Genomic DNA, 24289 nt, shown 5'->3' on the forward strand with positions numbered 1-24289 from the left:
AAAAAGAAAAAAAAGAAAAGGGATCGCGGTTTACCGATTTCCCTTTTTCAACTTTTCTATTCTTGTTTTTCTTTTTTTTTTCCTTCTCCTTCTTCTTCTTTTTTTTCTCTTTCTCATTCACCACTTGGTCGCTCCAATTTGGTATTCGAAATTATGCAAAAACTGGAAAGAATTTGGAACGTTTTTTTAAGTTGTTTTTTTTTTTTTCTTTTTCGCGAGGGAGAATAGTACCGAGTAATCGTAAGTTAAAATTTTAATGTCACGAGTTGAAAGTTTAAAATATATAAATGTGCCTCGTTATAAATGTATTTCCAAATATTATTTATAGATATACGACGTGTGTTATATATTATTTATGCAAATATTATACGTAGATATATATTTATATCTATGATACAATTTTTACTTACACATATTTCTTCAATTTGAATTATTATATATTTTAGAGAAGTTATGCAGATATTAATTAAATATAATTCAAGTGTAACTTATTTGATACGATCGAGAACGAAATATTATCTGACGAGTAATAAACGGCGATTATTATTTGATGAAAAATGACGATCTTGGTGAAAATACAAGAAAAAAAAAAAAAAATTAAAAAAGAATCTTAATCTTGGAGAAAGATTGCTCTTTTCCTTAATGTAAAAAAATTGCATTCAGAGTACTTCTCGAAAATTTGTTACCTCACAATTTTCATTTTCTTTCATTAATACTCTCCCGTCTTATTAATTGGCAAAGAGATGAAACATTCGTTACAAGTTTATATTTAAATGCTATGTTTTTCTTTACTATCACGATAACGTAAAATATTTATATCAACTCTTAAAGTATTAGGTAAAAAAAAAAAAAAAGAAAAACGAGAAAAATGGGCGACCAATTTTTTTGCACCGATACGATTTAAAGCTCTTCGATCTCTCGATTAGTTTCCACAGGTTGAAACGAGTTATGGTTATCTTGTGCTAACCTTGACAGGAACGAGTTAATCGAATAAGAATTTTAAACGAAATTTTTTTATCGAGACCGCTTTTCTTAATCAATGAAAAAACCATTAGAAGCCTCTCGGTAATGTCGTTATAACGTTATATCGTTGCTTGCACCGCATATTCGCGTTATATGAAAAAAGAAGAAGAAGAAGAAAAAAAAGATATGGGTTCAAGAATTTTTTTTATTCCTTCTTCCATTTTATACGCTCTTAAGAAGGCTAAAGCTTTAATTAAGAAAAAATATTCAACGATGGAGGCCTGAGTTAATGAATACAAATGAAAACGAGGTGTAGGTATGGCCGTTTACATGGTCGATAAACAAAAATCTATTTTCTTCGAAATTTCATTAATTTTACGCGTCGAGACGATTTAATCGAATTAAATTCGTTCGCGATGCGTTAAGATACGATCGAATAAATGGGTTATAACAAAAAAAAATAAACAAAGAAAAAAGAAAATAGAAAGGTAGTCATAAGAGTGTTCAATTGCCATGGTAAATAGGATTGATATAAATTAAACGGTGTAATTAAACGTTTGAAGTTAGGCTAACGTTGCTGCTAGTAATGACAGGATTCTCGCGTAAACTGTAGAATCGCAAAGTCAAAGTTAGCTTCAATGTGAGTACATAACTACGTGTCCGTCGGGTCTGAAGTCTACAACGTTGGCTGGCTGGCCTAAGTATAAATCACGCAAAGATAAGGTCGTAGTTTCCTGAGCTAGTGCCGTTTACAAACAGTCGGTAATGAAACCCGTTTGCTGCTATAGATGGGTAGAACCGGAGGGAAAGATATCCGACAGTGCCAAGTCAACTAATTAGAGCTGACTCATTATTGAAGAAAACCAGGTCAATTATTTGTTGACCAAGAAGTGATCGTTTCTTCGATATTTTTAATACGTTTAACTGATTTTTGTTGTTAATACTGATTGTAACAAGCACTTCCGAGTAATGTGACGAAATAAACTATAAAAACAAATTATAAAAATAAAAATAAATAATTATTTTTAAATATATTGCCTCGAGAATTTCTATATTAGATAAAATATATTTTTGTAATTCATTGACATTGAATAATTTTTCAATTGAAAGTAACAAAAAAGTTATGACGGTCATTATGCGTACCTATATAAAAAAGAGAGAGAGATAAATAAAGTATAATATTTATAAAGAGATTGAATTACTTTTAATCATTCTAATCGATCGTAGTCGCGTAATGTTGAAAATTTTATTTCAGTAAGATACGTTGCATATATTACAGAAAGTTTTACAATAAGAAAGAGAAAGAGAAATTGAGAATAGTGGGCTTCGAACGGTATCATAAAATCATAAGAATCTTGATGAAAATTCGAGTTTACCTCTTCGACGTTGGTAATGTAAATTTTACACTGATTGTGCTTTGCGTCATGGCGGTAAACTTTGCGTTCTGGTTTACGAGCGTTGAATGTGCTAATCGAAAGTCCTGTTAATGGATGTCACAGGTTTTACGTTAAAATTAATATATTTAATTAAGAAAAGCGTACAAAGATAAAAAGAGAGAGAAAGAGAGAGCGAGAGAATATGTTTGTGTGTGTATCTATATATAGATATTACAATTATTTGTGTGCATGTGCATGATTATAACTTATTACATTAAACTTTGGTGACATAGTATTTAGCCATAACACGTGAGAGAGAAAAAGACAGATGTTACGAGTGACACGATCAAAATAATACTTGAAATACTTTTAATCATAATTTTTTTCTCTCTCTCGCTCAAAAAAAAAAAAAGATAAGGTACCATTAAAGTATATTTATACGTAATCGAGGTTATCTATTTTTAGTAGAAACACGTTCCTGAATGTAAAAAAATAAAAATATAAAGTTTGAATATACCAACCCTATCTATACCGCGTATAAAAAGGGGAATGAATGTGAGCGATGGGGGATGGTTAACTATAGGGAGAAAGAGAGAGAGAGAGAGAGAGAGAGAGTAAGAGAAAGGGACGAAGAATAGGACAGTTTGTTCATAATTTAACAAGGATACGACAGGTGATCAGTCAAAAGAAGCAAAGCGTAGGTACGTCGTCGATGAACGAGCACCGTCATCTCTTCTCGATCTTTCAAAAGAGACTACAAACTCGTATTTTTTCATATAAGTAAGTTACCTACTTAAATATTTATTATATTATTCAAAGTTGTTGTTGTCGTTTGTTGTTTTCTTTTCTTCTTTTCTTTATATCGTTATTCTTATCTTATATTTTCTTTTATGATTATTTTCTCTCTTTCTTTTTGATTTTGTTTACCTGTGTTTTTTTTTTCTCTGTCTCTCTCTCGAAAAAGATACTCTTCACAGTATTACGCTAAATCATGCGTCCTTCATCCTTGGTTTATCCATCCAACTGACAAATGATTTTCATTCGCATGATTTAAAACTGTCAACTTGACCCTTCCGATATTTTATTATCATCTTTCTTCTCATTGTCTGTAGTATATTGCGTATAATACGTATGAGTATCAATCACCGAGATAAGCGTTGATGGGGAAAACAAAGCACGACGATCAAGCCCCTTCTTCTTCTTTTCCTTTCCCCTGTTTTCTCGAAAGAAGAAAAAAAAAAAAAGAAAAAACAAAAAAAAAAATGATAAAAAAAGAAAAAGATTCGTGGAGTTTAGATTAATGTCCTACCATTACGCACGACAGATTTTATTGCTAATTTGGATCATTAAGAATAAGAGGAAAACTCGAATAGCGATGACGGCGGACCGAAGAACGTTTTATTCTTAGGAGAATCGACTTAGTCGGACTTTTATTGAGGGATATAATTTTACCTCAAAGACAGGAAAAGACAGTTATTGTAGTATGGCGACCGATGAAACGGGATCATCCTGGATTTTCTCAGCCGATCCTGTTTCACGGCCAGAGGATCATTCTGCTGAAGAACTCTAAAATAAATGTTTCTCGAAACGATTATTGAACGTAACAATTCGTTCTTTTGTTTTTTTTTACAATAATATTCCGAAATATTTTTCAATTTTTATATTATTATTATTAGGAAAAAAAAGTATTAATATTTATTTGAAAAGACGTAGTAAGATTTTTTGAAAAAATTACACAAACATATAAATTAAGATATTTATATGGATAATATTAATAACATCTAAAAATATCTCTCCGTGTTCTTCAAATATTTAAATCTAATTTTTATAAAAGTCAGCTTTGTTTTAGCTATATAATTTTATATTTAAAATAAATATGTAATAATAGTCTCGTATACGCGAAGAATAATTTAGATATTTTTAAAATTATTATTTTAATAATTTCAAATATAAATAAATTTGAATAAATTGATGTGTTTATCACGGTGATACGAGGCCAGATTAAGAAGTTTCAATTTTTTTCTAAAAAGATCGATAGGAAATCGTTCGACTTAACCTGAAAGTTAAGCAGGTGATAATGGATGACATAATACACGTCAAAACGTCTACCACATGAACGGAAGAGGATGAGGAGGAGGAGGCGACGGTTGGAAGAGGTAACTCAATTGGGCCGACGATACGGGAAACCAGATCTTGATCGAATCGGTAATGAATATTTCACACGACTTCAATACCTTCGAGTTCGAAGAACGATCGAAACACTCTTTGCAATTTTAATTTCCTTCCTGTCCTGTCCTTTTCCCTTTTTCATTCCTTGAGGTTTCTTCGACGATATCCCAAACGGACCGTTCGATTCGTATAGTCCACCGACTGAGATACGGCAAAATGTTGTAAAGGGTCGACAATTGTTTCCCGGTCCACCCCTTGAACTCTTCGAGAAAGAATTCAAACGAATTTTCGTAGGCGAGGCACTTCCTAAATCATGGCACCCGATATCACAGGTAATTAAAAAAGAATTCATTTCATTCCACCGTGAGAGAGAGAGAGAGAAATATCATGCGAAATTTTATTATCATCCACATATTTTTTATGTGTGTGTCTCTCTCTCGTCGTGATATTTTTTATATTTATTATTTTCATAATATTATATTGTAATTATCGAAATGTAAATTTAAAAAGTAAAAATACGTAGGGGAGGAATTTGATAAAGAATTAATATTAAGATTGATCGAGTGTTTTTTAAATTACCAAGCTCGCTTCGTCAAATATGTTGAATTTATTTCTACAATATGTATCTAAATATTTGTTCGTTAAAAAGTAATGAAGATGTAAAATGTTATAAATATCTATTAAATATTGTCACATGTGTGACAGGTTAAAAATAAGAAAATCAAGATAGTAAAAGGTCCACCCTTGTTACCACCGTCACCCTCGAAAAAGCATTCGACGCCTGGTGACTCCTATGGTTGTTTCGGCAAACCAACTTACTTTAGTCCTGAATTAAGAGCGGAACCAAAGAGAAAAAGAAAAAGAGGAGAGCCGGATAGAGGAGAGCCAGCAAATTTCAAGATAAAACCTGGGAAACTCGGTGGACCGGGATATGCGGATATTTGCTTCAGCCCTTATCCCACTTATTCCCACGAACCCTACGATCCTGAGGAAAGGAAGGATAAGAGAAGGAGAAAGGAAGGTACGATAGAAAGAGAGAGAGAGAGAGAGAGAGAGAGAGAGAGACGGAAAGACAGGTAGAACAAAAAAAAAAAATAAAAATGGAGAAAAAAGAGGAGCTCTGAATTTACAGCTTTTTTTATCCTGTCGACAACGTAACCGTCCTATGTGTTGAACGTGTGTTGGCCCTTTTCGGTAGTGTAATTAGGTCATGCTGCGTCGCGTCGCTTACCAGATTACGTTCATTAAACGTGAAAGAACTTGAGTGCGGTCGAAATGAATAGTACAAACTAAAATCCTTTACCATCTAGGCTGCGAAAAATAAAATGAGGTATCTGATGTAAGGAATTAAAAATAAAAGAAAAAGAAACGATTTTTTTTTTAAAGTACAAAAGTTGAATAAAGAAGAAGAAGAAGAAGACGATGGAAATGGAAATGAAAATGAATAATATTAACTATGAACCGTATTAGTTGTATGTATGAGAGAGATTGAGAAAGAAATACAGAAAACACGACAGCAGTGGATTAACGAATAGTCTTTAAAAAGGCAACAATAACGTTTGCTTCTTGCCAGGAGATTAAAATAAATATTGGATGATGGTGTTCAGCATTAAACCTAATGTTAACCTTTCGCACCTAAGCTTTTATTTTTCTCCTGTAAATTCTGATTTTGTTTTTATTCTCTTTTTAGATCCCATTCTATTTTCTAACCATGCATACATACATACATACATACATACATACATGCGCCCATTTTTTTTATTTATTTTTTTTATTCTTTTTTTCTTTTCCCCTCATTTTCTTTCTCTCTCATGAACGTAAATAAATAAGTCGCGAGGAGGAACGAGCGTACTTTTTTAAAAGAGATCTTCGCATCCGGTGCTTTATCTTCCACGTTGACAAAGTGCTCGTCGCAAAGCGAGCACGCGTACCACCGCGTAGTTAAGATCGTTTTTGACTATTTTTTTTTTTTCTATCCTTTTTTTTTTTTTTAGTTGCTGCTGCTACCAAGTCACGCTTTTCATCTTGATCCATACGATCTACTTTTCTTCTTTTGTGTTACCCTTCGCGTTTTAATTTCTTCTTCTTCCTTCGTCCTTTTTTTTTCTTTTCTGTCCTCACTCCCTTTTTCTATATTTTTTCTTTTAAGTCCCATGTGTCAAGCTCCCTTTTTCTCTTACTCTCTTTCTCTCTTTCTCCCTCATTTCTTCTTTATCTTCCGTTTTTCTTTTTATCTTGCCGCATATGCGTTATACGCGCGTTTCGGGACGTGAAAGAGGAAAAAGGTAAATTTGCTTTGAACATTTTCTTCGCATATATAATACTTTTATTCCTATACGTTTATGTGTGTGCGTTAGTGTGTAAAAGATTTTTTTCATTTGTATAAGAAACATTTCGGATAAAGATATTTTTCTTCTCAGCCTGTTACATTACAAGCTAAAGTTTGCTTTAACTGATCTTCATTCGAGTAAGCGTGCAAGTTAGACGACTTCCTTGAAAGTTAACGTAACGATTTTTTAAGTGTTTCGCTAAACGAGATAAGGATTATGGCAGTAAGCCGCGAACGATGTTATTTCGGCGAGAAGCGAGGAATGCAAAGTTTTGAGGAAAGTCAGAGAGACTGAGAGAAGAGAAAGAGAGTATGAGAGAGAGAGAGAGAGAGAGAGAGAGAGGGAACTCGTAGTTAATGCGAAATAATGGTCTCAACACTGGCCGGTGTTAGATGTAATTCTCATAGTCTGCGGTGAGACGCTTAATACCATGCTTTATGACCACTTAAAGTTTCCACCTCATGAAGTAGGTAATACATATTTGAATTCTTCGAAAAGTCATTGGCATTAGTTATACTCTAGTCCTCTTTCTACAATACTAACAAAAAAAAAACAAAAAAAAAAAAGAAATATATTTTTCTTTACTACCATTTTTGTGCGTGTGTATTTAAATAGCTTACCCTCTTTGATAATTTTTTTGCCTAGTCTAATGATAATCATTTTACAAACGGTTTCACCCCACATTTTCAACGAAATTACTTTTCATTATATTTTTATAATAACTAAACTTTTTTTTTGCCTAGTCTAATGATAATCATTTTACAACGGTTTCATCATTTTTAGTGAAATTATTTTCATTATATTTTTATAATACTAACCTTTTGTGTGATTACGTTTTACGATCATAAAGCTTAAGATTTAGTGTCACATTAATAAAAGAGAAAGAGACAGGTATATAATAAAAAGTACAATGACCGCTCAGAGAAAAATACAAAGTATATAATTTATACGAAGTTATATTTTACATAGGATAAAATTCCTAGCTCGTTGGTTTCGTAGTAGTTAGTAAGCCAAAAGCTAATTAAGCTTCCCGTTTTCGCTTTTCGGTGTTTTCATTGCTGTCGAATGAGAGATGGGTAGAGAATACATGCATAAATACAAATTTTAAGTGAAAATTACACATTGGTATTCATTAACTCGTGGACGTTTCATATTCCACAGAGAAAACTCGGCCGAGTTTTGTGTCAACGAGCAGTCCTCTCGATCATTTTCCACCGAACCCTTATTACGATGAAAGACCTGGACCGACGTACGTGCGTCCAAAGGAAATTCAACCGAAGATCCTTGCCACTGGACCCATTTATGTCCCATTCCCGAAGTCACCCGGTGGAAATCACGATGGTTGCTTCAGCAAGTTCCCCTCTTACTCGAGCGAACCATACGATCTCGAAATCCCAAGAGTTCTCATAGCTGGACCACCATTGATCGCTGGTGGACCTGATCTACGAACAAAATATACTAAAAGTATCATCAATCAGGTCACAGCTGTATCCTGCAACGCCAAAAACTATCGAGAGTATAGCGAACGTGTTTACCCTTTGACTGGATAAATTTTTTTCCCTAATATATATATATATATATATATATATATATATATATATACAAATATATATATTTTTTTTATCCTTTGTTCAATATTTTTCTGTGTTTGTGTATTTAGATGTGGGCGGTTGTGTTGCGTATTGTGTTTGTTTGTTTTTCGACTACATACTTTTCTCTTTTTTTTATTTCGGTATTAAGCTAGAAACGATTGGGTAGATGCATCGATACATTTTTAAGCCGATCGAAACGGCTCGTTGTATCTCCACTCGTACGATATACCCAAGAGCATTTTTTACAGGGGCCAATTAAACGTTCGTGTTCTCTCGATCTCCAGCTGCTATCGCGAACTTTGCTAATGGATGACTCTCACCCATTCGTACGTAAAAACTTTCGCACGAAACAAATTGTATTCTCTCGTCGATTTGACTCTTTAAATACTTTTGTGTAATTCCCACCGCTGGAATATATACCTATACATTATTTTCACTCGTCTTCGTCTTTGACATTTAATTGCAGATAAGTAAAAACTTTGAATACTTCGAAAAGCATTATTTACGATTTATAATATCATTCTTATTTTACAATACCTTTCTTTCTTTTTTTTTTCTTCTTCTTCTTCTTCTTCTTCTTCTTCTTCTTTTGATTTTTATTGTAAAACATATATAATATATTTAGAGAAAGAATAAATGTGTCGTGAGATCGTAAACGTCGTTCTTACTTCTGTTTTCCCCCATGTCTATTTTCACAAGAAAAAGTAATTCGAGTCAATGCGAATGTAAACGGATATCCTAACTCCTTTCTCGTCTATGCTCTACTGCTTCGTTTCAGTTCCTTTCACTATTGAATCCTCCTTTAGTGATTTTATTTAGATACGAATAGAGCAGACTTTCTATGTAATTTTCAACAGCAACAACTGTATATTTCAAAGTAGATACTTTTACGGCATTACAAATGATTCGATAACGATACGGATTTTGTTTGTTTGTTTTTTTTTTTTTATTTAGAAAGAGATAGAGAAAGAAGGAAATATAAAGTCGATATATGAAAGATTGTGATTTTTCACGAGGTATACTTTTCAATGATGTTTGTTTAAAAAACTTATACAGACGATCAGTGAATTAAACTTCTCTACTATGTTCTGGTAAAAGGAACGAATAAGGGATTTCGACGATCACATTTTCTCAGTCACGTAACTGGCCGGTACCATTGGCAAACACAATGACAGAAAGTGCTAGGTACCCTTTCGAACTGACCGGGTCTTTCAAATGTAATCGGCTCCAAACTTACGACTCCTAATGAAATTCTAACGAACGTTCTCCGTCACTAAATCTATAGACAACTTCTTCCCGTTCTCTGGATCGCAATTAAACGTTCATAGCAAACAAAGAGTATTCAACGTCATCTTTCCAACTGCATAGAACGTACTTAACCTACGAACATGAAGGCATTTGATCGGAAGATACGTATGCAAATAAATCTTGTATTATTCGATTATAATGAAACTCGTAAGAATTATTTTTTGGGACGTAAAATATTTAGCTTTTATTTTTTATCAATGATCAGATCGTTCTATGATTGCGTGTTTATTTTTTAATGATAAATAAATTAAATATATAACAAGCATTTGAATAATAATAAAATTAAATTAAAGAACTATTTTCTATATGGGTCAGAGAATTTGAAGTTAGACATAATATTACAAGTTTCAAAATTCAAAAAAAGATTTTCATTAAGAGAGATAGAGAGAGGGAGAGAAAAAAAAGAGAGATGTAAGAGCTCAGTTGGTTGTAAAAGCGCAATAAATGTTTCACATCAATAAGTTCGTATTTACCAAAGAAAATATTCTTCAATGATCGTATTGGATCTTGGAAATGGTGCGAAAAAGGAAGTTAAAAAGGAAGAAAAGGTGGAAGAGTAGAAAAAGAAGGTCGGCACGATTCTCACGAGATTTATTCCGTAGCTGAAGCCGACCATTTCTCCACGATGGCGTGTCGTTGCGCCGGTATTAAACATTCCAAGCATCGCGATACCTTTCCAATACACAACACGTTATCCAGAGTTCTACGGCATAAGATCCAAGGCAACCGCACGTGTACACGCACACACACGAACTTAGATGTTTGCACTATATAGGTGACTTTGGCGAATAGTACTGTATGCATTTGAAAGGCTATGACTGTGGTAAAAATAGTAAAGAAATGGTAAAGAAAGAGGAGAAAGACAGAAAATTTGATAAAGGAATAAAAGAGAATCTCAAAATATGCGACGCGTCGAATACTGGGAAATATTTTCAACAATTTTTCAAACGTTTTGTTACTCGTTTTATTACTCATACAAATTGTATCTCCAATAGATCTCCAATTTATCTCAACCATAAATTATTTCTGTAAAATTAATTATATTTTATTTTATATTATATTGGCTTTAAATTGAAACTACGGTTTGATAATTTTTAATAATTGAATAAGTCGATGGAATGAAAATTATTAACGATATAATTATATGCTAAGTAAATGATGTGATCTGTACTATGTTTAATTATTAAATGAACAAATTATAACCAAAAAGAAAAAAAAAAATACAATTAAATTATATTACTTTCTTAAATGTCAGTACAAAACGTAAAATGGAATAAAACTATTTGGTGTCTGTGTAATTGAGCATTTAAAAGTTAATCGAATTAAATGGCAGTATCGTGTCGTTAGTTGAAGGATATTCGACAAGAAAAAAGAAAAAGAAAAAGAAAAAAAGAGATCGTTCAGGTTTCGTTGAAAGCTGACAAACACCGATCTCTCACCGAACAATCCTGTCTGATGCGATTCCATTTCTACTGGCTATATTTACGCGACAGAATAAAACTACTTGTTTACCTACGTATTCTCGTGGAATAGGAGAGGTGGTGTCAACGAAGAAGTTACAAGAGTGTGGTTTATCGTTGTTACACGAGAGTCCTGTGTAATACTACTACATGGTGTGGAAGAAACTATTGGTAGTAGAAAGCGAATCGATGAACGTGTCGAGCAAATCTACTGTTCGTTAAAACTAGAACGGTCCTAGAGACTTAATTCGATTCGTCTGCTTCGAGATAGTATTGGGTGAGATATACAAGAGTAAAATGAGAGAAAGAAAGAAAGACAAAATAAAAAGAAAAAAGAAATAAAGAAAGAAAAAGAGAGAGAGAGAGAGAGATGAACGTTCTATAGTTTCGTAACGAACGAACGAACGAAAGAACGAAAGCTTCGAATGCTTGGAAAGTGCTCAATGGTGTTCGATCGAAGAAACATTTTTACAGGAGAGTCGATGCCGGTAATTACACCGAGACCGCGGAATCCTGTTTTTTAATCCTCTAAAATCGATACTACTCGAATTGTATTTATTACACGATAGAGGAAAGATCATTTATTTATTTTCTATTTTATATTTTCTTAAGTATATATATATACTATATTAAGTTTCTAACGTAAAGTGTGTTTCTACGTTGTTCTATTATAAATGTTTAATCACTTGTTATAGTACACGGGTATTATGTTAGTTAGTTCGGTATCGAGATCCAACGAAGTCTTCTTAAGAATAATAATGTCAAGAATTTCCTGAGTCAATGTTCTCTAGTAACTAATGATACACACAGGCGGGAAGAGAAGTGTGTCGCTAACACGCGCTCGTGTCTGATTAATTTCCCTGACTGTACCTAGTTCAAGAACGTGACTGCTGTTACCCCGAATACTACAAGATTTCGCGAGTTTCGATACTATTATTAAATGTGTTTTCCCTCGTCTAAATATATATTCATCATTTTGAATTGCAAATGATTTCTATTATATTTAAATATATAGAGAATAAAATATCTCTCTCTCTCTCTCTCTCTTTCTTTTTTTTTCTTTTAATACCCTATTCAAAAGATCTTCGATTATAAGTTCAATATGGAAATAAATTGAATTCTTTTTCCGAGTCAAGAAAATGCAAAATGTTTCGAGTTATTCGGTTTGAAGAACAAATAGAAATATGTTAATAATTTTTATCGATATACAATTTTCTCTGATAATTAATTATTATTGGATAATTTATTTCCCTTTTTTTTTTTTAAACTACGACGAAACGTTTTACATTTGACGTTAACGATTTTACACGTTTGTTTATTTTTTTTTTAATTTTATTTTCAACTAATTTTCACACAGCACTTCTGTTTTTTCAATGTGACACTCGACAATTTTTCTTTCATTTTCTCTCTCTCTCTCTCTCTCTCTATCTTTACTTTTGTCTTCTTTTTCCTTACTCTCGTTTATTTTACTGCTTGTACTAATCTGAAAATAGAGTTGTACTCGTGTGATAGGTGTGAGAACGAGTTGGCAAATTGAACACTTCATTAAAATTTGACGAAGAGGAAAAAAAAAAAGAAGATACGACGCTTTTCGACAACGTACTTTCTCTTATTGTGACGAAGACTTTTGAAGCTTTCATTGATTAAATAATGAGAGGTATTTTTTCTTTTTTAAATTACTCGACAGGCAAAAAGTGTTAACGTCGTCTAAACGTTCATCGTAATATACAGAGAAAAAAAAATAAAAACAATTATATATAAAATATAATAACAAGAATATAATATAAAAGGAATAACACAAGTAATTATTAAGTAAACAAATCATTATAATTACGTACTCTTTTAGATCTACTTTTGACAGATTTTTTAATTAGATCTTAAACGTTGGATCCCTTTCTTATGAGAGAGAGAGAGAGAAAGAGAGAGAATATGTAAGTGAGAATAAAATCGTTCGTTCCCTAACCGCAAAATCGTCGTTCCCGGCCTATTCTTAAAGTACGAAAACGTAGAAAATCCAGATGACGGTAGGCAACCTGGGTGCTTTCAATTATGAAAACGATTCCGTGTGCTATTGTCGCACGGCATTGTTCGACGAGTACAATTGAGAAGATAATTAAGCGATCTCTACGAACGGAAGACGCAAAATTCATTATGTAACAGAGTGACGCGATCGTTGCGACACGAGAAACTCAGAGAGAAAGAAAGAGAGAGAAAKAGAGAGAGAGAGAGAGAGAGAGAGAGAGATCGTTATCGAGCTACTTTTCTTCGTAGGTAGAAGTCCGTACTGAAAAACGCCGTTTACTTGCGCCATAAAGCTCACCCGTAAGCTCGTACCTCGCGAAGAAAGGAAAATCCGATAATATCAGCTTAAAAGTTTATCTTTAATCTTTTCCCCTTTATTTTTCTTTTTTTTTTTTCTTTTTTCTTTTTTCTTTTCCTCGCTTTTTCTCTGTTTTATATAAAAGGATTCATTTACATCTTTATCAGATATTACATTCATATATTATAATATTTTTAATGCATCCCGAAGGATTTTTGTTTTGAAATTTAGAGAGATATTAGAGAAAATGATGAAACGTATAGATAAACTAAGGTAACTCTTTTGTAGGTTGTTGCATAATATCCGTCGTATTAATTGTTTTGATTTTTAAAAGAAGAATATTTTTTCTTCTCTCAAAACACATAATTTAACCCCGTTTTTTATTTCATTGGAAATCGATAAATTGTCTGACAGATGAAAAGAAATTATTGGAAATAATGTGATCGATCTCAATTAATTAAATAAATGTCTTTGCGAAGAGTTTACGTGGTTAAAATTAAATGAAATTACGATAGAAATTATTCAATGACCTAATATAGATGAGTCAGAAATGACAGTAACGACAGTAACACGGATACGTGTAATCATAGATTTACTTTGCGAATATTTTTCTTGAAAATTTAAGAAGAGGAAGAAGATAAAATGCATAGTTGTGTATGTGTGTGTGATGGCTCGTTAAATAACACATGTCTTTGATCTAGACATTTTGGCAATTTGCGAGAAAGCCGGTAATCGAATAATAAATGGAAAATCAAGACGGTCGTTGAAAATACGAGGACGAGGAGGAGGAGGAAGAAGAGGAGGAGGAGGAGGAGAAGAAGGAAGACTCTGAAAACGTAGAAGATGATGGTCAGGATTGGCATCGTTCTTAAAAGGATATTCCATTTTTTTTGTTTTTAAAAAGGTCTCACGTTTTTATAGGTAAGACAGGAAATTTAAGTTAGCGACTACTTTTAGGTAAAGCTTCGACATCTTCACTCATTTTACGTACACTCGTCGTGGATCGCGATCACGAGAGCAGGCGAACGTGACTTCCAATTTCGTTGACAACGATTTACGAGAATACGTGCTCAACTCTACGATTCTCCGCTACGAAAATTTTGTGGAAGGAGAGAAAGGAATATTCAAACTTTTCTATACTAAAATCCTGTCCTCTCTCTTCCTAAATCGAAATAATATTTTTCTCAACGTCTTTATATATTGAATACTTATACAATATTATAATATATATATTAAATATTTAATATTGACAAAAAGAAATATAATAATTTCAATTATTAACCGCAAGAAAAAAACAATTTTACGTTATTATATTATAAGTCTCAAATATAAGTATACATATATAAACTCCATATATAGTTTTTATTTAACGAGTAAAATAATAACAGATATATTTGCACGATGTCGTACGGTCTCGTATAATGAGAAAAACGGAAGATACCACTACTATCTTCTATTACGATTTCGAGATGAAAGGAGAGTGCGATAACGCGGATGACTGGACACTAAAACGCATGCCGGCATCGGAAGTTTGGAGGTAAACCGCTAGCGAGATTATATAAACGTGCAGAGATGCTTTCAACGTCTCTTCCTCTGTCTCTTTCAGAATTCACAGTATTCGATATTCTGTAGAAAGATAAAGAGAGAGAGAAGAGTAGTGAGTATGTGTGTTGGTATGTGTTGTGTGTGTGTGTGTGTGTGTTGGTCCTCTTCATTGAAGCTATTCTTACCATATGTATGCTGGTTTTAGGTTGTCAAGATAGATATTCCTAACATTCGTTGAAACGGGCGGCTTTACGGCAGCTTTCCTGTTGAAAGCTTGCCACGTTGCGGCTGTGCGTCCTTTTATCGTTTTTTTTTCCCTTCTCTTTCACTCTTAAACAGATACACATATATGTATATATATAGCTACACATTCAAAGAAAAAGAAAGAAAGAGAGAGAGAGAGAGAGAGAGAGAGAAAGAACATAACTGAGCACCTTCATTCTCTATCGTTCTTATATTTCTCGCACTCCTTTCCGCCTTTCATTCCACGAAAAACCAAGTACAGTATCTTTCTCAAGCTTCCTTCCCTTTTCTATTTTTCTACTCTCTACTTCTTCTTCTTCTTCTTGTTTCTATTCCACACAAGGGTTCCTTTTTACCCTATATAAGAAATCCTTCCGTCCGATTTTCTTCTTCTACTTTTTCCTATTTTATACATTTTCCATTTCACCTTTACCTCATTTTCTACTCGAAATATCCTTTTCATATAGTTATATCTTATATTTTTCATGTTCCAATTAAATCATTTAATCGTTTTAGATTTTTTTTAAAATTACGTATACGTATAAAATCGATTCTAATCGATGAATATAAATTCTTATCCTTTTTTTAAATTATTTTAACTAGTCATAGAGAGAGACGGAACGAAAATAGTATTTAATTTGTTATCTAAATTAATTGAAAATCATTAATGGGACAATAATTTATTGTTTGATTCGTTTCGTCAAAATTCTTGTTATAAGAGAATAAAGAGAATTGTGAACGTTCAAATTTATCGACGTTATTACAAAGATATCTACTGGAAAACTAAAGACAAAACAGTGATCGTTACTTCTTCAATATATATATATATATATATATAACGTTGAAAAACGATATATGTTTCTCTCTTTATCTTTCGATGATTTAACACCTACCATCGAACGTTCCTCTCTCACACTTTTTCAACACCATCGTTCCTGATTTCTACTCCTTTTTTCTCTTTTCTTTTCTTCTTTTTTTCTTTTTTTTTACAATCCTTTTTTCCCTTATTTTTTAACTTTCTTTTTTTTTCTTTTCTTTTCTTTTTTTTTCTAGTTTCCTTTACTTCCCTCGCGCTGCTCCCCCTTTTTTTACCTTTTCTTTTTCTATTAGAGATCACCACCGCTGGCTGCACTCAGGCAAACTTTCGAGTTAGTTTCGAAAAGAAAAAAAAAGTAAAGGAAAAGGGAGGGGAAAAGAGGGGGGAGGGGGGGGGGTGAAAGGGGGCTCGACACGAGCATTCGTACTTTCTCTCTTCCGTAGGAACTTTTGGATTTCCTGCGTTTCATTACGCCTCTACTATTTCGTTCAACCCTCAACCCACGAAGTTCCAACACCACCATCATCACTACCACCATCACTACCACTATCATCACCTTTTTCTTAACCCACTCTCACTTCTCATCCCTTTTCGTTACTTTCTCATAGTCGCGAATGCCAGGCAACCAGCCAGAAAAGTATTCCTACTATTTATTCGACATGAATTTTGATAAGATCCTAGATCTTTTCATACATCTAACATTATCTTTTAATAAGAACACAATCTTCATATACGACGTGGTGTCTGTAAGAAAAAGTAGAAAAAAGACAAAATTTGGAATAGAGAATAGGTGAAATAGAGTATGTTAAAAATGTATGTAAATGTATTTCCTACATTGTATAGTAGGCTTGTTTCATATAAATATCATTTGCTTCGATCTCGAGTTTGTTATCGAGTAATGGAAGTAATGCAAGTATTAATATATAACTAATTATTCAAGTAATATTATTTATTCTCTGATTTCTAATTTACATAGATTTTTGTATGAAATATATCGAATGACGAGAATATTCGAAGGAATGTTTCAAGGGCTGGCTAAATCAGCAAGTTAAAAAAGGGATGATTGAAAAGAGAAAGATGGACAGACAGATAATACCAAATAATTACGTAGAGTATCACAATAATTGGGTTTTCTAATACAATTATCGATAATGTATTATTATTATTATTGGGAAGCTCACTATCGGGATTATTATTCAGCTGATTAATATTGTTCATGAATATCACTATTAGCAAGGCTTATATGTGCTAATTATTATTTGGAATAAAAGTATTGCTAGAAGTTACTCCATGTATAGTGTCTTGATAAATGAATGTTATTTTATTTCTAACGAGAAACCATAGTCATTTAAATTACACAACAAAATATACCTGGCACAATACATATTAAAATAGAATTGTAATACGAATCGACTTTATTTTTCATATACTCGAAAATTAAATTCAAAGTAAATTGAAAACAAATTACACAAAAAAAGAAAAAAGAAGAAGCGAATCATCGAATCGTATTTAACAAAAAAAAAAAAAGAAAAATCAAGTGAAAATTAAACGGTGTCAATGATTCTCAAATTTCAACGCGTAAAATTAAAAAAAAAAACAATGTTTTATGTTACAAATATAGGAAAATATTTGAACTGTAGATAAACATTCGATACTCGTATTCGGTTAGGATGATTAAAATCATTCTGTAAATATATTTTCATATATATATATAAACATTTAATTAACGCGTATATAAAATACAATATTTTAATTAATAATAATTAAAAATATATAATAATTATTATACTGCTACTATATAAAAATCAGCTTTGTACTTGGTTTCAGTTAAGAGTTTAATTTTTATTCCTTCAAAATCCTCTGAGAATTCTACGTAATCCCGATTTTTTTTACATTGACCGTAACATATATATATATATATGGATTCGTTTAGTCGTTGACATGATAGAAAAAGATCAATCGCGAATGAAAATGCTTAAAAGGCAAGTAGCGACAGGCGGCAATCGCGTGATTAGATTTATACTCAGCTATAACCTTTTGTGGAAACGATTTGCGTTGGCTTATCGTTCTCGATTTACTCCCCTTCTCATCTATACTAACACGTATATATGTGTGTACTATATACGTATAAAGGTATGTAGGAATAGCGGAAATTTCGGTAGCGCATCGTAGATACGCACGGATTCGCGCGCATGCACCAGTGATAAATGTACACGGCAGCTGTTGCTACGGAGTAGAACGTGGCGAGTATCATAAATATTATAACTAAAGTAATCCGATAAGGGCCATACTAGCAAACTCACCCCCTCCCCTTTCCCTCCCCCCACCCCACCTTCCGACCTCGTGCTTACTTTCGCACAACTTTCAGATGGATAAGCTAATCGTACCGCCCACACAGATTTTTCCTTAATTTCATTAAAACTTTTCGCAGTAAATTAATCCTTTAATTAAGATCTATGTATGTACGTGTGTATTTGATTTACTGCATCTCACTCACTCACTATACATATATATATATATATCTCTCTCTCCTTTTCTAATTATATCGCGAGGAATTTTTTGCGTTTCTGACGTAAAATAAAAAGAAGAAAAAGAATAAAATGTAAGAAGAAATTTTGTATATCCTGATAAAAAGTTTATAGAAGTGTCGGTTGGAAAACTGGTCGTTTCATTTGGAATGATCGATACAGATGAAGCAAGATGAGAAATATTAATAAACGAAATGCGGTGTTTCTACGATAACGAGTTCGCCCCGTATGGCTGACATTTCCCAAGGGACATCGCAACCGGATTCTAATTACTTAGCGAAATCCTTCTAGCAGGGAAAGTGTTATACGATCCTATACCGTTCTGGAACGATTTATTTCGTAATCCCTTTTCCTACGGTTGGCCACGTTTTCTCACGACATTTGACAAAGAAATCTCGATATAATTCTTAAAAGATAAAAAAATAAAGGAAAATAAAATAATTTTCAAAACTGTCGATCTATTTCTAAGCAACTTTCTCTGTTAGTTTTGTATGATTTTTCTAGCATTTAACGATGACCCGTTTTCGTTATTAAGGACGAGGAATGAGAGTGAGAGAAATAGATAGAGAGAAGGTATGTGACATTCGATAGCCATAGGAAAGTCGATCGATTTCCTTTATCCCTAGTGTATATCGACTGAGCGTTGTTCGATTAGCTGCGTACGTCAACGGATCAAACATATTTCATCGAGTGTCCATATAGTAGATTCGCTGGCCATGAAACTCACGATATACTAACTGAGAGTACCACTGGAATATCATCCCATCTATCTACGTATTTAGAACGTAAGTAAATAATACATTTTCCGATAAACGTAGAGAGAGAGAGAGAGAGAGAGAGAGAGAAAAACAGAAAGAAAGAGAAATTAATTCGATAAAAATGACAAAATAAATATCTAAGAGAAAGAAAGAAGAAAAAGAAAAATGAAACAATGCATAATAAATGTCTCGAATTTCTCTTTCTTATAAGGAAGTTACCCAAGATGAAAACTCATCTAGGTTCATCTCAAATTTCGTTCACCTTGCTGTACCTTCCGGTGAATCTGAGAAGCCTCTCTTCTCATAACGCTTGAATCTTAAAGCTAGCAACTCTCCGGTGCTACGAACAGTTTACCGCTATTTGTCCCAGGGGCTGAATATCGGCCTCAGTATACTCATACTTGTTTACGTAAGCGTATACGCGTATGTGTACTACGCTCTCGCGAAGTGGTAGAAATGCGTGGGAAGAGGAGAGGTTTTGAATGAAAAAGAAAAAAAAGAAACAAAAATGAAGGAAAATTCTTATTTCGAGAGAATAACGCGTTAAAGCGTGTCTACTTTTTGAAATTTTTTGGTTTAAACTTAGCTACCTTTTGTGTATATTAGTTTATTCTTTTCACTCTTGCTAGCCACGAACGAAAAAGAAAAGAATGAAAAAAGGAAACAAAATTAACTAACATTCACGAATTTCTACGAAGTAATCCTATTACACACAACGAGAATATCGAAAAACTTGAATATTTTCTCGTGCTTTTTCTCTTTTACGGGTTAGTTATTAAAATATAAAAGTGCAAAAAAAAACAAATAAAATAAAATGTATACATATATATATATTATTTATTAACATATTTATGTGTTTAAATGCTTACGTCGGAGATTCTCTGTGTGTTTTCATGAAAATAATATTTTCCGTTCAAATGAGCGAACGTATAATGCAAAGATAATCGAAAATTTGTTAAACACACGAATATCAAAGATTACTCTAGAATTTAATTTCAAATTGTGTGACGTAAAAATGAAATAATTAAATTCTATTAAATCTTAATAATAGGATCCATTTTTTGTTTTTCTATTTTCGAAAAATAAATCGACGTATAATATATATGTACGTATAATACGTCACGTGTATTCGTACGCGTAGGTAAGTTTCGTATATACGATTGCAGGCAAAGAAAATGCTTCTTTTCTAAGAGATCCTTTGGATGGTTTGGAAGCATTCCAACAGTCAGCTGAGCTCAATGCTACCCACCACCTTGTTCTCTCTATGCTATCTGCTTTATTGAATCACCAGGCCCTGTTACTCCGACCTTTATCCCAACGGGGCAATCTGCCATCTTACCTTCCGCGCCTGCTCGCATGTTTTCTTTCTTTTCTTTTTTTTTTTTCTTCTTCTTTCTGTCTATTTCTTTCTTACCCACTCACTCGTTCTTTCTTATTCTCATTTTTTTCATCCTTCCTTCCTTCCTTCCTTCCTTCCTTCCTTTCTTTCATTTCTTTAATCTTTTCTTCTTACATTTTTCTTTTCTTTTTTTTTTTTTCCAAGGAAACAATATCTGTTTTATAAGTTATATGTTTCATCGTTTACACGAGTAATTGCAATATTTTTGTATAGGAATAAAATTAACGTAAATACAATATAATATTTTCGTGTAAATTTATACGCTATCGAATATTTTTCGAGTCGTTAAATTCGTTTTTGACGTGATCAATGGTTTCGTTATTTAATTGTTTTTTAAGTAAGTCCGAAGTGTTATACAAGTGGTGCCGAATAAAACAGGCGAAAATATGTTTTTGACGTAAACAGTACTCTCAAATGAAATTTTTTAAATGGATTTTATTAAAGCCCGATTGTGAATTGATATTACTCCCTCTCAATATGTTATATTGCCAATTTGGTTTAATGTAGTTACGTTGTTTTATGTTTCGATTATATCAAATAATTGTAAGGGAAGTAATTCGAGGAATATTATTTCGAAGTTTTTTCTAATAAATTAATTTTATTCATATACAAAACTTAATTCAATATGGGATCATCATCAAGGAGATAATAAATTACTATACGGGAATATGTAAAAATATAAAATGTTTTATAATGCAAACAACAGAATGGATTAACTGTGGCAAATTTTTCAAAGATAAATTGTAAAGGTGATTAATTAATTCACCTCGTGCCATTTTTTACAAACATCGATGAGTTAATGAATTGAAGGGTAATGAATTTATATTCATAGGTAAGCCGAACGAAAAGATAGATGTTGCGTTATATCTTTAATAATCCAAAATAAATGAATTAAATATCAAAGATTATTTTAAACTGACTTTCACTGATCCTAATACTTTCATGATGGCATATGTATATGCGCGTATATAAATATATTTAAACAAAGCATGTGTGTATAATGATTAGAACAGAACGAATAATGTAATTAAAATTCTGATTAACTTGATTTCATAATTTCACTATTTTTATAATGTTTGATAAATTTGCGTATACGAGAGATATAACACACATACATACACACACTCGTACACACATACGTAATACAGAGACATATAACAAACTTTATTCTTCAACGATAGACCGAGAAAATACGTAGAAACGTAGACGATTATGATTTCTACAAACTCAACCTCTCTCTCTCTCTCTCTCTCCTACTTTTGGTTGCTCTAGTTGAACGCGTTAAAACCTGACGTTACTAGCGTTTACTTAACAAATGTTCCGTATGTACGTTGGGCTTTCCTTGATTTATGAATACCCTTTTCGTTTACGAGATGTTCCGTAACAAATTCATAAATTTATTATATACGGGCGTAGTATAACGTTAAAGATTCTCTCTCTCTCTCTCTCTCTCTCTCTTTATCTATTTTTTTTTGTCATTTTTTGTCTCTTTTTCTTTTTCAATTGCTTTCTTTTAATTCTGTCTCATAATTAAAGTCACTCTTTGTATTAAAAGCAATTGAAGTATTGCTCGGCTATATAAATTTCATTGCAGTATCACTATTATTATTATTACTATTATTATTAAATATATTAACCTTTCGTTTCTTATCTCTCATAAAGTAAGATATTATACAAAGTATCTATACGAGTATAAAGAATCTATCTATTGAGATGAACAAAATATAAAGAAGATAAAAGGCATTTTCCATTTGTCTTTCTTTTCATTGGTCGATCGTTTGCATTCAGTATTTGTTATCAAGTATAGAAGAAGCTACTAGCGCTTCTATCGACCTTGTTCTAGCTTAAAAGCACCGTAGATTGATTACTTGTTCGCAATGCCTGTTAATTGAGCGATCCCCTCAGGGAAACATAGCGTTTACATGCAATACATTTTCTTTATCCATCTCACATTTACCCTCATTCTTATTCTCATTCTCTATTTCTATACCTATCTCTCTCTCTCTCTTTCTCTTTTTCTCTTTCTTTTGTGCACACTCGATATAAAATTAATTATGATACGTATAACACAAAAAGATATACTAATTTGCATATAGATACGTTAACATGACACTCTCATTAACACGTACGTAACGATACATATAAATTCTTCTTTCTTCTTATAAGTAAAGATACACCTGTGATCATTTTATATATATATATACTTATTTATTTATAGAAATTAAGATAAACGAACAAAAAATGTGGCTTTATGTAAAACCGTAACCGTACCATAATAAAAAAAAAACTGTTATTAATAGGGTGGTGGCTTTTTATCATTCGGTACATGGTAAAAATGAAAAAAAAAAATGAAAATAAATTAAATATTATAGATAAAATATAATTGTAATAGAATTTAAATAGAGAAAGAATTTAATTCGAAGCTACATTTTTGTTTCATTTATATTTGTCTGATTATGCTTTATTTTAATGAGAAAAAAGATACACCCACGATAATCATCTCAATAAAATAACCAAATAATTGTATCATCAATGCTTAAACAAATATTCCAACAATAATTCAACTCACTTATATAATATATGGAATACAAATTGAAATGAAAAATGAAAAGATATCTTATATTAGTAGATAAAATAATTGTTATAGAGATTGAAAAGAAGTGAACCCATTAGAAAGGTTCTATTATAATTTGAGGATTGACCTATTTGTCTACTCGAGCTTCCTTCTAAAGAAGAAAGATGCGCCTATAATAACCATTTCAATTAAATTATCAAATAATTGTGTTTCTTCAATGATCTATCAAACATATTATACATATATATATTCATATAATTAATTCAATGTTATTCAGCGTACTATTATAATACAAGCTAAAATGAACAAGTAAAAATAAATATAATATTATGGATATATACACATACATACATATATATATATATATAATTGTTATAGAATTTGGATACAAATGAACCCATTAGAAAGGCTTTACATTTGGGGATTAACCTACGTGTCTAATCATGAATCAAGAGATGTAGGGTAAGCCTACGGCGGATAGAACTGAGAGATACTCTCCAAAGTACACAACGCAATATGCCGATGTCCTAGTGCACATACCTACGTACTAATCCCTTGAAGCGCGAACCCATTGACTGTATCTGGCAGGGTTGTAACTGGGTACTCACTGGTCCGTGATTCGTCGAGTTCGTACGACTCTTCGCGTAGGCACATTCTCTTGCTAACATTTGGTGCACAAGATGTGCAGCTGACGCATTATCCTGTCTTCCTTTACTAATACATTACAAATCTTTCTCTCTCTCTCTCTCTGTCTGTCTCATTCTCTCTTGTTTTCTCTCATACACATACACACACACTCTCTCTCTCTCTCTCTCTCTCCCTCTCTCTCTCTCTGGAATCCATTGTTGTTACGACATTTTTATTATGAATATTAAATGGATGCTACAGATAAATAACAATTATTTC

At 32.3% G+C, this 24289-nt stretch overlaps 1 protein-coding gene across 1 annotated transcript; it reads left to right on the top strand.

Moving 5' to 3' along the window:
• Nucleotides 1-4465: 4465 nt before the first annotated feature.
• LOC106789943 (UPF0602 protein C4orf47 homolog) lies at nt 4466-8416 on the top strand. The gene is made up of 4 exons (XM_014754524.1): nt 4466-4544; nt 4659-4840; nt 5214-5529; nt 8000-8416. Exons 1-4 carry the CDS (start codon nt 4466-4468, stop codon nt 8386-8388), a joined length of 966 nt encoding a protein of 321 aa, XP_014610010.1. The 3' UTR covers nt 8389-8416.
• The last annotated feature ends 15873 nt before the right edge of the window (nt 8417-24289 follow it).

The sequence above is a fragment of the Polistes canadensis genome, unplaced genomic scaffold (genome assembly GCF_001313835.1).
Source record: "Polistes canadensis isolate GaletaPanama2010 unplaced genomic scaffold, ASM131383v1 scaffold_7, whole genome shotgun sequence".
Classification (NCBI taxonomy): Eukaryota; Metazoa; Arthropoda; class Insecta; order Hymenoptera; family Vespidae; genus Polistes; species Polistes canadensis.